We start from the raw sequence: 14,731 nt of genomic DNA, 5'->3' as shown, positions 1-14,731 counted from the left end.
AACGGTCTTTACACGGATGCACACAGCAAGCCGTGGTCAATATGGCTGAGTGGCTGTGATTGGGGTGAGCAGAGGAGGAGTTGCGTGATGAATTGTCCTGATTACCCCATAATCCCTCCCATAATTCACATGGCTGGGTCGACCCATCCATCAATATAGCGCCGGGATCCATGCCCTGGAGAGACGAACCATCGCAGCAAAGAGTGAAAGGAAATCATAGGAAGAGATCTCCTTCCTGCTGGTTCTCAGCGACATAATTCCTGCATTAATCTTATAGAATTATAAATTAAGCACCGAGGGTTAAAGTGAACGCGACGGGGAGAGGAAGTCGACTCAAGGAGATGTGAGGGAAGCAGAAGGATTTGGCTGCTTTGTAGGGAAGTATTACGGAACACAGCGACCCTGAATCACACACAAGACAGTCGAGGAAATGATTTGATGATCACACACACACACACACACACGCACACACACACACACACACACACACACACACACACACACACAGATATGCACATGCTGTAACTACCTGCTCAGTTCTGCCTGGTGTTGCATAGGTAAGTAACCCTCCCCTAATAATCCACACTCAGGTTACGGTGCATGCACACACACACACACACACACACACAGATATGCACATGCTGTAACTACCTGCTCAGTTCTGCCTGGTGTTGCATAGGTAAGTAACCCTCCCCTAATAATCCACACTCAGGTTACGGTGCATGCACACACACACACACACACACACACACACACACAGCTGGGTGCTTCATTCTGACAGACATGCTGGCTCCAGGCTTCAGGCTACCTGCCATCTACAGTATGTACTGACATACCTCTCTCTTCTCTCCTTTCCACATGACTCTCTCTCCTCCGTCTCCGTCCCTCACTTTCCACCGCTGCTTTTCTTTTTTCTTTCTAGAAGAAAACCCTTCTGTCCTCACCTCAGTAAATTCCACCCTGCCCCCCCCCCCCCCCCCCCCAACACATCATTTAAGACATCTCTAATCTTTTCCTTTAAGCAGCCTTCATTCATCCTGTCTGTATCCACGCCTCCTCTCCCCTGTCTCTTTCCCAGGCGTGACTCTCGCTCCTTGCAAGCTGCCGGGCATGCAGGGCACGCTCATCGCTGCTGGCATGTCCATTATCCTGGATGTGTCATCGCTTGACGCTGACGCTCCCCGACCTTTCATCTGCGGGCGCTGAACTCAGACACTCACGCCGCGTGACAGGTGATAAATTGAGTCGCATGAAGAGAAAAACTTCATGAATGTGGATGCGTGGTATTTCGATCCTACATTGTGCCTTTCTAATGTTTGCAACTGAACTATTCAGTTCGTCGGGTTTTATACTTCTTAGTTTTAAAAAATGCTGAACTTATAGAATCAGTTAAGTTACGGGTGCGGCAGTCATTCTCTGAGTTTGAGAAATAAAACAGAGAGCTTGAAAAATGTATTTAATTATGCACCCCAACACATTTATGACATTTAAATTACATCTTATTTTTTCGGGTCTTTTCTAAAATGAACACTTTTGTTGCCGACAACAAAGTGGGGAATTACTGACACAAACCAGATGAACTGGAACAAAACGTGAACAAAAACTAGCAGTAATTTATACACAACTATATTTATGTTTGTCCCTTGAATGAAGCGATCATGCTTTTAGGTCATGCTGTCATCATTTTTCTTAAAGCACAGCCGGGTTGCATCTGAATGCCGTGCACAGAGAGCAGAACGGACCTTTCTGTGAACATTTTATAACTGGGAGAAATTGTTCCTCTGATTAATTCTAATGTGTTTGTAAGGGAGAGTCCAAGATGCAGCTTTCTACTGCTGTGTAACTTAGTTAATATATAAAAAATAAAAAAAGTGCATGAAGCAATGGAAGAAAATTCAGCACACACACTTACACACACACACACTTTCCAGCCTCCATCTAGAAACAAGTTAGCTCTAGTTGTGGTAAAAGTCAAGCCGGCGTTTTTTTATCTTTAAATTCCGCCAGTATAACATGATCTTTTGTATCGGCGTCCTCTGAATAATACCAGCTCGGATTTGGAAAGCTCATTCCAAACCACTTGAGAATGAATTACGGCATTGTTTTGGATCTGAATGGCGAAATCAGTTCTTAGGAATGAGAGACCTTGAGCAACTCAGATAGGCAGTCGTGTGATTCACACGATGGCGAGGGAGTGAGTCACCAACGCTCAGCACCTCAACATCGCTGTAACAGTTCGTTCGCCCTAAAAGGTGATTTTCAATAAGTCCAAAGACGACATGGAAACGTCTGGAGACAAACGGCCACTAGAGAGAAACGTAAGAACAAGATTGCCATTTCCCTGTTTTGGGCTGGATTCAAGCTGTGTGATCTAAGAGTTCTAATGAAAACAGTTCTTGTCCAAGTATTGTTTCATTGTATTACCAAAGAGATCTTAAAAGAGCGGCTTTCTTGTGGGTGGAGGAGGCAGGAAATATTGTTGAATGGTAGGGCGGCGTTTTTGTGCCAGAGCGTGTCTATGTATGTTAGACAGAGGAATAAAGAGAGAGAGAGAGAGAGAGAGGCAAAGAGGGGCCCAGCTACAGATGCCTCAGGCAGCAAAAGCTTAGCTTAATATTGTTGGATGGACACAATGGCAGAGAGACGCATATCCTTACAAACCAAAACTCTCCTACGACACTGCCACTGGCCTTGCTACCAGAAGATAGTGATCTGTTTAAAGGATGCAACCCAAACCCAAACGATCCCCTTCAACATGCGCTAGAATAAGCGCGAGCCTGCCTCCCGCCGCATCGACATGACAGGAGGGTCTTGTATTACCAATGGAAAATATTATTTACAAGCGCTAAAGTATGCGTTCTGGCACAGCTGCTGCATGCGTGGTGTACGGAGACACGCTTTATTATGAGACGGACTTGTTTTTGCCTCTGGTGGTCTGCTTGTCTCGCTGCGTTTCTGCAAAACAGGAAGAAGTTGAAACTCTACGTTTGAAAAGGGGAAAATCGACATAGCTTTACAATTGAGGTTTGAGTGTTGTGACAATGCTGTGCTCAAGGTCCGTTCAGGACTAAATACTTGGTCACAAAAATAAATTCTAACATGGAGTTCAATTTAGTTTTTTTTTTATTCCATGAAATTTTGCTGTCTGGCACAATTCTAGCAGTAAATGTTTTTTTTTTTTTCTAAAAACATAATTATCAAATCAAATTGAAAAGACAGCATAATATAGATGGAATTTCCTAAATAAGCCGCTTGCGTTCTTTGCTAAATGAAAGTAGGTGAGTCCATTAGATAGACAGACAGTAAAATTATAGCTGTTCAGCTAACTGTGATTAAGCATTTAATTAATGTATTTTTTAATAGCATTATATTTCACAGTTCTTTATGGCAGCAGGCCTCTGTGTGTGTTGATAAAGAAGTTATTCTGCATAATATAATTGTTTGATGCTTGAATAATGTGCCCCCCCCCCCTAACAAAAAAATAAACAACACATAGCTATTACGCGTTTAATTTGTCATGATTTCTGGTAATTAGAGGGAGAAGATTTACCCCTCCTTACGTAAATCACCTTCTGCTTAGAACATTCTTCACCTTTGACCTCCGTGGGACCCAGCGGTCGTCGTCTCTGTGGCAACTAAAACGCCCAGCCGTCTCCGTCTTAATTAAAAAGCATTTTTTTACTCGGAGAAAATTTCATTTTCTCTCCCTTTGACCCTCCTTCCTTTTCCATTCTGCTCGCTCTGTTGTCAGCTAACTGTCAACACAATGGGAAAGCTCACATCCCTCGTGCTCTTGTGGGGCATTGTGGTGAGCCTGCTGTCTCAGCCGATGTGGTACGAATGTGTTGGTCTGTGTGTGTGTGTGTGTGTGTGTGTGTGTGTACGCACACACACAACAGGGTTAAGCTCTCACAGAAGACAAAGCCACAACCTTCAGGGCTGCTAAGCAACAATGCCCCCCTTGGTAAAGCCTCATCAGGGCACCATTTAGCAAAGGATTAGAGACTATTACACATAAACACACACGCTAAAAATGTAGCCTCATGAACTCATTAATTCAAAACTCATACCACTTTAATCCAGGTCGAGTGTGTGAGAGCTCACACTGATACAGGAAGTCCACGTCGACTCTCCTCGGTGTCATTATGATGAAAAAGTAACGTGTCTCTCTTCATCACTCACTCCTCAGAAGAAAGACACCTCAAAACGCACAAAATACGACAATGAAGCAACCTGGAAAACTGTTGCTGAGGGGCCATGCGGAAAATAAAAGAGCACGCCCCACACCGTCCTATCAATCTATCCTTATATTCAAGCATAAACAGCTGTGGAAGCAGTAACCCAGTCTCTTATCCTGCCATCGGCCCATCCCTTCATCAATCCTCTTTCATCTCTCCCTCTTTCATCTGATTTCTGTCCAGTGGAAGAGTGACGGGAGAAAAAGCTGGGAGGGGAAAGGGAGAAGAGAGGAGAGGAAACGCCACACAAATACAAATAGAGTACAGCATACGCACGTGAAGCCTTAAAAAAAAGAGATGATGAAACACCGTGAGATGTAATTAGCATAAGAATGATATGTAGGTATTAAAATACCACTAATTTCACAATGCCTCATCAAGTTGATTATTCTTTCTAAATGTATGCTTATGCCAGGAGTCCATTCTGAAATATTTCAGCCTGTAAATTGCTAAATAACTGATTGGTAACAGGTGATCGTGTGTCATGAATGGGCATGAAATGCATCCTCGAAAGGCTCAGTCGCTCCTCAGCAAGGACGGCTTTAGTTTCACCGCATTGTGAAACACATGGCCGTATAAGCAGTGGGCATATTTTACTTGCAAACACTCGCTTTCTGTTTGATTTATGCATCGATGATCCAGAGAGTTAGGAGGCATCACCGTGTGTAGAGACAAGACGCATGATCAGAGCGACGAACGCAGCGTGTTTCGTTACCAGAGGTGAGACAAACGGCGTGCGACAGGGAGTGGGCGGGGTTAACTGTGTTTAACTTCTATAATTCTGCAGTCGCGTCTTTCTCTCATAAGACTAGGCTCACTAAAATAACTTAAAAATAACAAAAAGACAAAATCCACACAGACTTCAAGTCGTCAATTCTTTTGTGATGATACGGATCATGATTGTTTCCGATAGACCTACAAATGTAAGCAGGAAACCGCCTGAAAGAAATCCTCTGCCTTCTAACATACTTCTTTTTCTAAAAGACATGGCATATTTCACCTCTGACCTCACTCCAGTTTAATTTAGCCCTTGTAGATGTAACCCACCGAGCACTGAGCAAAGGTTAAAACGTCCAGTAAACCTCACACACACAGCAAAAAGAGCATTTTCCATGCCCCTAAATAGTGAAAACACAATTTACAAGACAGCAGATTGAGTGTTAATGCTTTGTGGTATAGTCACAAGAACCAGTCGGCCCACTTCTGACCGTCCGACCTCTACACATAACCTAAAAGATTCCAATTCAGACCTTCTCAAGTGACTTTTTTTCTTGTACCCACTTGTAGAGGCTGCTGAAGCAGACATAAATACTTCACCTTCTTGGCTGCAAGTCACAGTGAATGACTTTCATACGTCTTTATTATTATTATTTAGAAACTTCTTGTTTATTCTCGCTTCCTTTCTCTGTTTGTGCTTTCATATCATATTATAAGAGAAATAATGAGCCATTATAACCGTGCATCACGACTGCTGTGACATGGTTGAGAGGAGTGCTTGATAGTTTCGTGAAGATGAGCAGCCAAGAGGAAACCCTTTGCTGAACAAATACACCTGGAGTCTATGCACACACACACACACACACACACACACACACACACACTCACGCAGAAGGAGAGGGAGGCCACTTGCTGTCTAACAGCTGAGCTGAGAGCAGTATCCCCAACTTGTATTTTTATCTCAGCCCACACGCTGACCAACTCCCGGCCTTGAGAAAGTCACACACAGATACAAACGCACACTAACACACGTCAGATCAAGCCCAGCCAGCCACCATAGCGGCCGCAGAACATAAACAACGTTCACACACTCTCTCAGAATCATCTGAGCGGTGCAATATTGTTTTAGATAAATATTTTCAGCTCCACGTATAGATATATGCAACCATAATTATTCCCCGTGGCCACGAATGACCGTGACGGGAAGTTAGTTCCCACAGTTTCAGCGGCATTGCAGCCCAGCCCTGCAGCCCTGGGAATCCACACCTCGGTTTGCAGTGCAGACGAGCGGGGGGGAAGGTGCGTGACGACAGCGAGCCAGCAGCTCCGCTGGTCTGGACGCAAAAGGGAACATTCATGTTCTGGAACCGAAGCAATGACCTCAGAAGAGAAGCCCCTGTTTCTACGTTTCACTGATTATACTTCCTTGGGTCTGTTTTGATCACTTCCTCTCTCCCTGTCTCGCTCGCACAAATCTCTCCCAGTGGGCAGCAGCTGTTGGAGTGCTAATCTCCATTAGCTACTGAACTGGCTTTTATGGAGAAGCCCATGAACACACACCCCCCCCCCCCCCTCCCCTCACTCCCCTCTCTCCTTCAGATTGAATGAAACACCGGGGCCGTTGTTCCCGTGCTGCCGCCGTCCATCGACTGCAACATGTTTTGCTGTGGAGCCACAGCCACTGACCTGCAGGCCTTCCAGCAGGTACACACAAACGAAACGCAGAGCGGAAATCAGCTGGACCATCGCGTGCCTTCTTCTGCACGGCTCTTCAGCAATTGACTGCTAAAACATGTCAATTGAGCGACGATAGCAAAATGACAGGACTTACATTCTGTAGAGCTTCATTGTTCCCAAGAAAAGCAGCTCAGGGAACACGGCCAGGTTATTCCGATTAAGGCGCCTGGAAGGACACAGCAAAGACGAGGGAATAAGCGTTAGATGAAATATGCATTCTCTGATCATTCTATGAAATTGTGTTATTCAGCAGGCAGAAGAATATATGTAGCTGAAAAGGAATAAAGAGGTTCAAGGAGTTATTCTAAACACACACGTCCACATTCATCAATGGATATACAAAAAAAAGAGACTCCAGGTTACCCCTGATTTAGGGGTACAACATGGCTACCAGACAAACAGTGAACTCCAGGAAGACGGAGCGAAGGCAGGGGGGGGGGGGGGGGGGGGAGGAAGACGAGAGGAGACTTTCTTTCTTTTTTTTTCTTTTTTTTTACCACAAAGGCCAAGGAGAGGAGATGATGTGGGAAAAACAAACAGGCAGTCTGGCTGGACGACCGAATGTGTAAAAAGGACCCCACTGGGTAAACAAGGCCCTCACAGGGAAAGAACACACAACAAGCCGTCATCACGAGCTCTATCTCACACTCTCTCGCACACAGAGGAGTTGAGAGAACTCGGGCGAGTTTCATAATCTGGGTGCGATCATTTAACCCCGGCTGAGTGCAGTGAAGAGGTTTGTGTGTCGGTCCGAGTCTGGTTGGGCCTTGATGTGAGTCGGAGCGAGACGGTTGAATGACACAATGAGAGACAGGCTGCTGAAAGCATTTAACCCTGACACACACCCGCGCACACACACACACACACACATTGAGAGGCAAAGTGACAGGTGCCGTGTTAACTGCTGCTGGAAGAGAATAAAGAAAGACTGACTCCAAATTAACCAGAAAAGGCTGAAATCGCTTATTAATAATGGAGTTTGCACGAATAACACAAAAACAGGTTTCAATCCCAGAAATGCAACAAAATTTCACTCAAACAAAACATTTTCAAAATGAAACTAACTCCGGTTCCAAACTCCAGAGGTCTTTCCATGACCCGTTCCTCCGAACCCTCGTCTTTCATCTCTTTTTTGCTCCACGGCAAAGCTGCGGCAGACTCTTGAATCACGTCAGCCCTTCTGTGGCCATCCTCCACCCACAAGGGCACAAACTACACGCGCGCACATCTGCGCACGAGCGCTCACACTCCACCGTTACATCAGAGGCTCCTTAAATATTTAACATCCCTTAGACATGATGTTTCTGAATTATTCACTCCTCTTCCGTTAATGCCGGGCTCTGGCAGCTAAGAGCCCCACGTGGTCACGCGGAGCGGCCCGCTTCTCCTGCGGGTCCTGCCCAGCCGTGAATGCTGGAGAGTGGGCTGGACCTCCCCAGGGCGGGTGCACGGACTGGTGCTGGAGGTGGGGAGGAGGAAGGAGGACAGGAGAGGGGGGGTATGAGCTCATTCTTTTAAAATAGATGCAATGCTGTCAGACTTGGACACTGAGGGAATGAAGGCGAGACAGTCGAAGAATCGGACCGCTCAGGTACCATTCATTGAAATGTTCTGGATCATTCTGCTTATGTATGAAGGTACTGATGATTGCATTTATATATATATATATTTAAGATGACCACTTCATGTTGAAAACCACATCGTATCTCGACCAAAGTGAACTGGATCATTTCCCGTTTCAGAAATTGCCTCATCATTTGCACTGCTTCATGCTGCCATTTTGCAAATGCGACCCACGAAGGACACATCGATGTAAACGTTTGATAGTATATATCTTCTGAGGCATAGCACTCTGGGCCTTCACATTACAGCTACCGCTGAGAATTACACAGCTCAACAAGCTGAGCCAGACAAGAAAAAAAAAAATGGGTTCCGTCACAAAATTCCAGAGTCCAACTTGACAGATTTCTTGTTTTCCCTGATAAACAATTTAAAATATTCTGGGACGAGATCATTTCTTTCTTCCGATAAGACTAAATTTAAAAGCCCTTCATTCATTCATTCATTCCACTCCTACTGGGAGATTTGTTTTTTCCCAGCCGTGCTGTGAAAACAGTGAAAACAGTGAAAACCCATATTTTGCTCATGCGGCCGTCGGTCCAACAGCTGAGCTTGTCTGTTTCAAGTCCGTATCAAATAATGCAGTCACCTGTAGTGCTGTTATTTCTGAAATGTATCTTAGTTCCCACAGTTCATGCAGTCATGTAAAAACTTTCAAGGCACTTCCACAGTCCAGCTTTGAGTGGAAGTGAATCGAGTGTGAGAAGGCACAAGTCACTCCAACAAGCTAAAGTCACACCTCAGCTTGGTGATAATCCCTGCAGTCATAAACAGATGCTTGAGGACCATAAACCGCACAACACAAACACACCCACGCACACACACACACACACACACACTTGCACACTCGGGGTTGGAAGGAAATCCCAAACTGCCTCAGAGAGCGGTTATTACTGCGCTGCTGTCACTGCTGCAATGAGCCACTTTTAACACCAGCAGCCTGTCGTGTGTGTGAGTGATTACGTGTGTCTTCTGCAGGTCACTTGGATTCACACGTACCACATTTGTACAGCAGATCAATGGTGTTTAAATAACATGTTAAAATGTGAAAATCTTTGGGAGATGATTGGCAGGAAACTAATTCCCTGACGTGAATTTCCCTCCGCGTCACTCGGGAAAGAAACGTCATTCACATTCAGCAGTTTTGAGGAGTTTTGCCATGACCTTTGAATATTTCTTATATTCAAATGGCGTTCACAAATAAGTATAACAAATGCCACAGAGCGCAGTACAGAGAGGCAAAAATCGACCAAAAATTATTTTTTTGTGCACAACTCCTGTTTCTAAAATGGGTTTTTGTGCTTCTGCAAATCATTTCAAGCACTGTTGCGCGATAAAAATGCAAAACATTACAAACTGTGTGCTGAAATGAGGGAGAATGAATATTGCCACTCTTGGGATCTGATCATGTCGCACCAAAACACACTTTTCTTTGACATCCATACCTCGCTATCTCCGATCCTGCCTGATTTCAAGTAACACAATCTCTTAAATTTGTGGTTTAATGGTCTACTCTGTAATCACTGCTGATAGACGCAGCTCACACCTCTAATCAGTTTAGAATTTTTCCACACTGTTGAAATTGTCTTTAACAATTACAGGCTAATTATCGGAGGTTTTATCTCACTGTTGCTCTGAAAGCATCGCCTCAACGTCTGTAATTACGGCTTTGCTTCTTTCTACTGGGGCTGTTATCACTTTCAATCGCACAGAACGTGGTGGTGGCTGTAAGCCCGTTAAATGGCTGTTCTTCATCCTCAGAAAAACCAAAGAGAATGTTTGACATTCCTTCATACGAAGAAGAAAGGAGGGAGAGAGAGATTGAAGGTGTGAGTGGGTGGGTGGGTGGGGGGGGGCAATCAAGCCAAAACCAGTAGTGACAGAGCAGCCTTGCGTAAATTAAAGCATGTGCGTGTGTGCATCCAAACCCATGCATGTGTTTGAGTATGTGCACGCGCGTTGCGGCATGCATATCTCCTCATCACGAATTCAATCATCTACCCCTCCTCCATACCCCAAAGCAAGTGCCCCACACCTGACCCCCACCCTGCACATCCCTGCGGGGCTTGTCGCAAAAAAATAAATAAATAAAGGGAGGAGCCGGGGAACCGTTTTCCACCCCTATAGGGGGGGGGGGGTTTCCCAGCGGGGCCCCCTCCAGCCACTCAGAGGACGGAGGACTTTGAAATGAGCCCTCAGAATCCAGACTTCCGAGACACGCCGTTGTTCGGTGGCCGCAGGGGGGGTGGGGGGGGGCATTGATGACTGACTCCATCTTTGTGTTTACGAACATGCCACACCAGAGATGCTGAGGTACATTTGAGAAAAAAACATTTGCGAGGACTACAAACGACAGTCATGTTGTGTCAGAAAGTAACCCCCCCCCTCCCCCTTCCGTCAAAAGCGCTGGCTATGTGGAGAAATCGCCACAGACACAAAAGTGCATGCAGGCGCAACAAGCCCGAGACAAGAGCAGCCGGTTAATGCTGATATTTCATCCTGTTCATCCCGATGACTCCTGAAGAATTTATCCCAAACAGCTATCAAAAAGATTACGGCCTGACTGTGTGTACACGGGGATATCTGTGTGTGTGTGTGTGTGTGTGTGCAGGTAAATCTGGTCATTTTGCGTGTAATCCGAGATTTTTACGTCTTTAATTAAGAGCTTGTGTGTGAGACTGCTAAAACGGAACCGTCTCCTGCATTCCTCTTCATTATTGCTGCCACCCGGGTCGTGTAACACGCAAACACACGTATATAGACAGCTCACACATCACGCAAAGTTGACAGTCAAGACAACAGGCACAGTAGCAAAGGGTCCTCATGCCCCATTCTGGCTTCCTCTCCCACACACTACAAGGATTTAATTATGCCATAACTGCCTCAGGGGTGGATGCTGAATACCAGTGATTCCAACCCAGCACCAGAACAGCCTTTGGCTGTTCCTCAGTCTCTGCCCTCTGACTCATTCTCAAAATGTTCCTGAGACACTTGAAGCTGCCTGTCATGAAAGTCAGTTTAAAAAGGCTTGCAAAGACATCCAGATTTAGGACGGGGGATGAATCTCATATATATATGAATATATTTATTAGATAGAGTGTTAGAGCAGTACAAGTACAGTCAAACAGTAGCATGTATTACAGTACAAGTACAGTCTAACACCCGGTCTAAGAGGAGCATTTTAAAAAAGCCCTTGCGCACCCTCATAACAAAAAATAATGCTAAAAAAAGACAAGGATGAAGAAATAAACTTCTTTGGATGTAAAACACTGGTTCCAAATTGTACGGTGTGGCAGGTCGACTGAGGGATTGACGGATTTGATCAGCAGATTTGATCAGCAGATTTGATCAGCAGATTTGATCAGCGGAGACACATGTGCTTATACTTCTGCAGCCCACAATGAAGCAGGATACGCCCACAGATAAGACGCCAAAAGAAGTTTTTTTGGGAATCATGTGCCGATCATGTACTGAAGTTTGATTTTATTTAGCAATTTTTTTTAAATTTAAGAGGGGGGGGGGGCAGATGAATGGAATGTTTAGGATTCGCCAGAGATTCCTAACACAATCCGACGCCACTCAAACATACGTATGTGATTGTACACGTTTTTAAGAATTTTGTAATAGAAAAAAAAATGTTTTATGGCATTAAATAGCAGTTTCTTTGGTAACAATTTTTTTTATTTTTTTTTTACTCACAGTCTCTCCAGCTCTTTCAGGTCCTGGAAGGCTCCTCGCTCGATGGTGGTGATTCTATTCTCCATTAGCTGCCTGAAGGAGAAACACCAAGAAAGAGAGTGAGCCAATAGAAGACAAAAGATGGAAGGGCAAGGAGTGAGACAGACAGACGGAGTGAGAGTTGACAGAGTGAGAGGCCGGGACAGGGTGACAGAGAAGAGAGAGAGAGAGAAGAGAGGAAGGTGAAGGAGAGAAAGACACGGGGAGATTGTTGCTGAAGAGGAGAAGGACGGAGAGATGGAGAAGATAGATAACAGCGGGTGTGGAAAAAGAAAAAAGAAATCGCATTAGTGAAGATGGAGAGTGACGGACGATTGTAAAGGCGAGAGAGAGAGAGAGAGAGAGAGAGAAGGCAATCAGCAGCGGTTTGATTGAAACCCAGAGCTGACTTTGAAACTGGCCCATCAGCGGGACAGCGACTCATCCATCACCCCATTTACTCCCTATCTAACCACTCGAGCTGTGACTGACCCCGCCCGGAGCACGGCGCTGACCGAGCCAAGCGTCCACGCACGGCTTTATCGCCGACACACTTCAGAGGCCGGTGTAACCACCTCAAACGGGAATATAAGGGATGCGAGATAATTATTCTAATCCTTTATTCTTCTGTCAATGTTCTATAAATTGATGCAACGATTTGGGAAATGTCTTAAAAGTGTTTTCACCCATAATTAGGCTAAAAAGCAAAAAGATATTTCATTTAGGAACAAAAAAGAAACTCGTTGTCACATCCCCAAAAATACAATGATTTTTGATTAAAAACACAGGAAACAGAATTAAGACTGGAGCACACACACACACCTAATCTCTGGAGGAATTCCAACAATGTGTATTCCTTGTCATTCATTCACACACACACACGCACACACACACACACACACACACACACACACACACACTATATGAGCCGACTATCTTTGTCCCATTCATAACCAGACTCCATCCAGTAACCTGTTCTTACATGACCATCATTTCCTTTCCTCCCTCCCTCCCCACGAGGTTACACCTAAAGTCTGCTGCCCCTCTCCCCCCCCCCCTGTTGTTGCCCCGGTGTGTAAAACAAACCCACCCAGACACTTAATTCCACGGGCAGATTAACCCCGACAGGTGCCACTTGCTCGTCTGATTTTAGACACAGAGGCGCAGTGCGTGGATGAAGCCTGAAGCGCAACCCGGATTGGAAACAGTTAATTCTTTGTGCGCTTCGATGATTTCGAGGGGAAAGTTGTCGGAAGGTGCTGCTGGTTCTGCGTGACGTGGGAGATTACTGTCTTCTTGCGTGAGGAGGAGAGGAAATGGAAACGGAAATCATGCACTTACAAGACGCGCAGGTGTCTCAGCCCCGCGAAATCCGCCTTGGAGATTTTAGTGAGGTTGTTGGCGTTCAGGTCCCTGGAGAGAGAGAGAGAGAGAGAGAGAGAGAGAGAGAGAGAGAGAGAGAGACGATGATTTGATGATAAAACAACGACACAGCTCACGCTATTTCCCGTGCGTGTGAATGGATGAAGGGTTGTGCCATTGCATTTGAGCGTCTCAATAAATCTCTGATCGATAGAATAAGTCGGTGCGCACGGAGCCTTTCAAACCAACGCGGTCGACGGAAGCTTCAACGTGCACGCGCGGTGCGAAACCACCGACACACCGCAGCGGTGGCCAAACTTCAGCAGGAATGTTCCCCGTGCACTAATTAAACTCCAGCGTTTCTATTTAGGGGCCGGGGTTACTGATCCCAACGTGTGAGAGGAGCCCAATAAAACAATAATAAAAACAACAACAACAACCACCAGTAGACATTGTGTAACAATTAAATATTGTGCAACAATTTCAGGGCTCAAAGCTAAAAATAAAATAAAAATAAAAGTGTGATGAGAGCGCGAAGCTCTGCAGGAGAAGCGCTAGACGACAATTAAAGATCCACGCACGCGTGTTATTTGTGCTCAGTGATAGGTGGAAAAAGTAGATCCATCATTGTGATTAGCGTCCCTCGCTGCGTGGATCGTTTGCCCCGCACGCCCCGCATGCACGCGCGGTACTTACAGTCTTTCCGCGTTGCGGGGAATGTTCCTGGGCACGCTGCGGAGCCCTTGGCCGTGGCAGTCCACCGTAGTCCCGGTACAGGAGCACTGGGCCGGGCAGGGCTGGCCATCCGCGCCGCGGGACAGTACCAGCAGCAGGACAGCCAGCAGCTGCCCGAGCGCGGTCACCGGGGAGCGGCCGGGGCCACCGGGGCCAGCGGGGCCAGCGGGGCCACCGGGGCGCAGAGCTCCCACCATCACTGCGGCGAGTGGGGGCGAATGTAAAACCCACACAACCCCGAGAAAGCGCACGGGCGGCCCGAAAGAAAAGCCCTGGAAGCCCCGACGGAGCTCACAGAAACTCTGCGCGCAACGGGATGCCGTCCTCCTCTTCGTCCTCCTCTTCGTCCTCCCTTCGCAGACGCGTGTAGCTGAAACGCACGTCCTGGATTTACATTCGAGTCTTCTCAAACTGGTCTCGATGCGTGAATGAAGGCTTTAAATGAACGCGCCCCCCCCCCCCCCCGGACAGGTCGACGAAGCTGCGGACCGGCTCTCTGACTGCGCTGCGGCGGCGCAAACTTTCACATGTCCCCGGCATGCGGTGCGCAAATCCCCCCCGCTGCGTGTTGTGTCTGCGGATGCACACGTGCACGTGCGGAACCG

The 14,731-nt window shown here is 46.3% G+C and overlaps 1 protein-coding gene across 1 annotated transcript in view; it reads right to left on the bottom strand.

Annotated features, from left to right (window-relative positions):
- The window catches only part of slit2 (slit homolog 2 (Drosophila)), a 60,630-nt gene extending 46,307 nt beyond the window's left edge, over positions 1-14,323 (bottom strand). Inside the window, exons 1-4 of the mRNA XM_068751031.1 lie at positions 14,088-14,323; positions 13,371-13,442; positions 12,012-12,083; positions 6,787-6,858 (exon numbers count right to left, since the gene is read on the bottom strand). Coding sequence (XP_068607132.1) covers positions 6,787-6,858; positions 12,012-12,083; positions 13,371-13,442; positions 14,088-14,323 — 452 coding nt within the window. The remainder of the gene's footprint in view (positions 1-6,786; positions 6,859-12,011; positions 12,084-13,370; positions 13,443-14,087) is intronic.
- Between the last annotated feature and the right edge of the window lie 408 nt (positions 14,324-14,731).

Source organism: Brachionichthys hirsutus, chromosome 17 (assembly GCF_040956055.1).
Source record: "Brachionichthys hirsutus isolate HB-005 chromosome 17, CSIRO-AGI_Bhir_v1, whole genome shotgun sequence".
In the NCBI taxonomy this organism is placed as follows: domain Eukaryota; kingdom Metazoa; phylum Chordata; class Actinopteri; order Lophiiformes; family Brachionichthyidae; genus Brachionichthys; species Brachionichthys hirsutus.
This window is presented reverse-complemented; position numbering and strand designations above follow the sequence as displayed.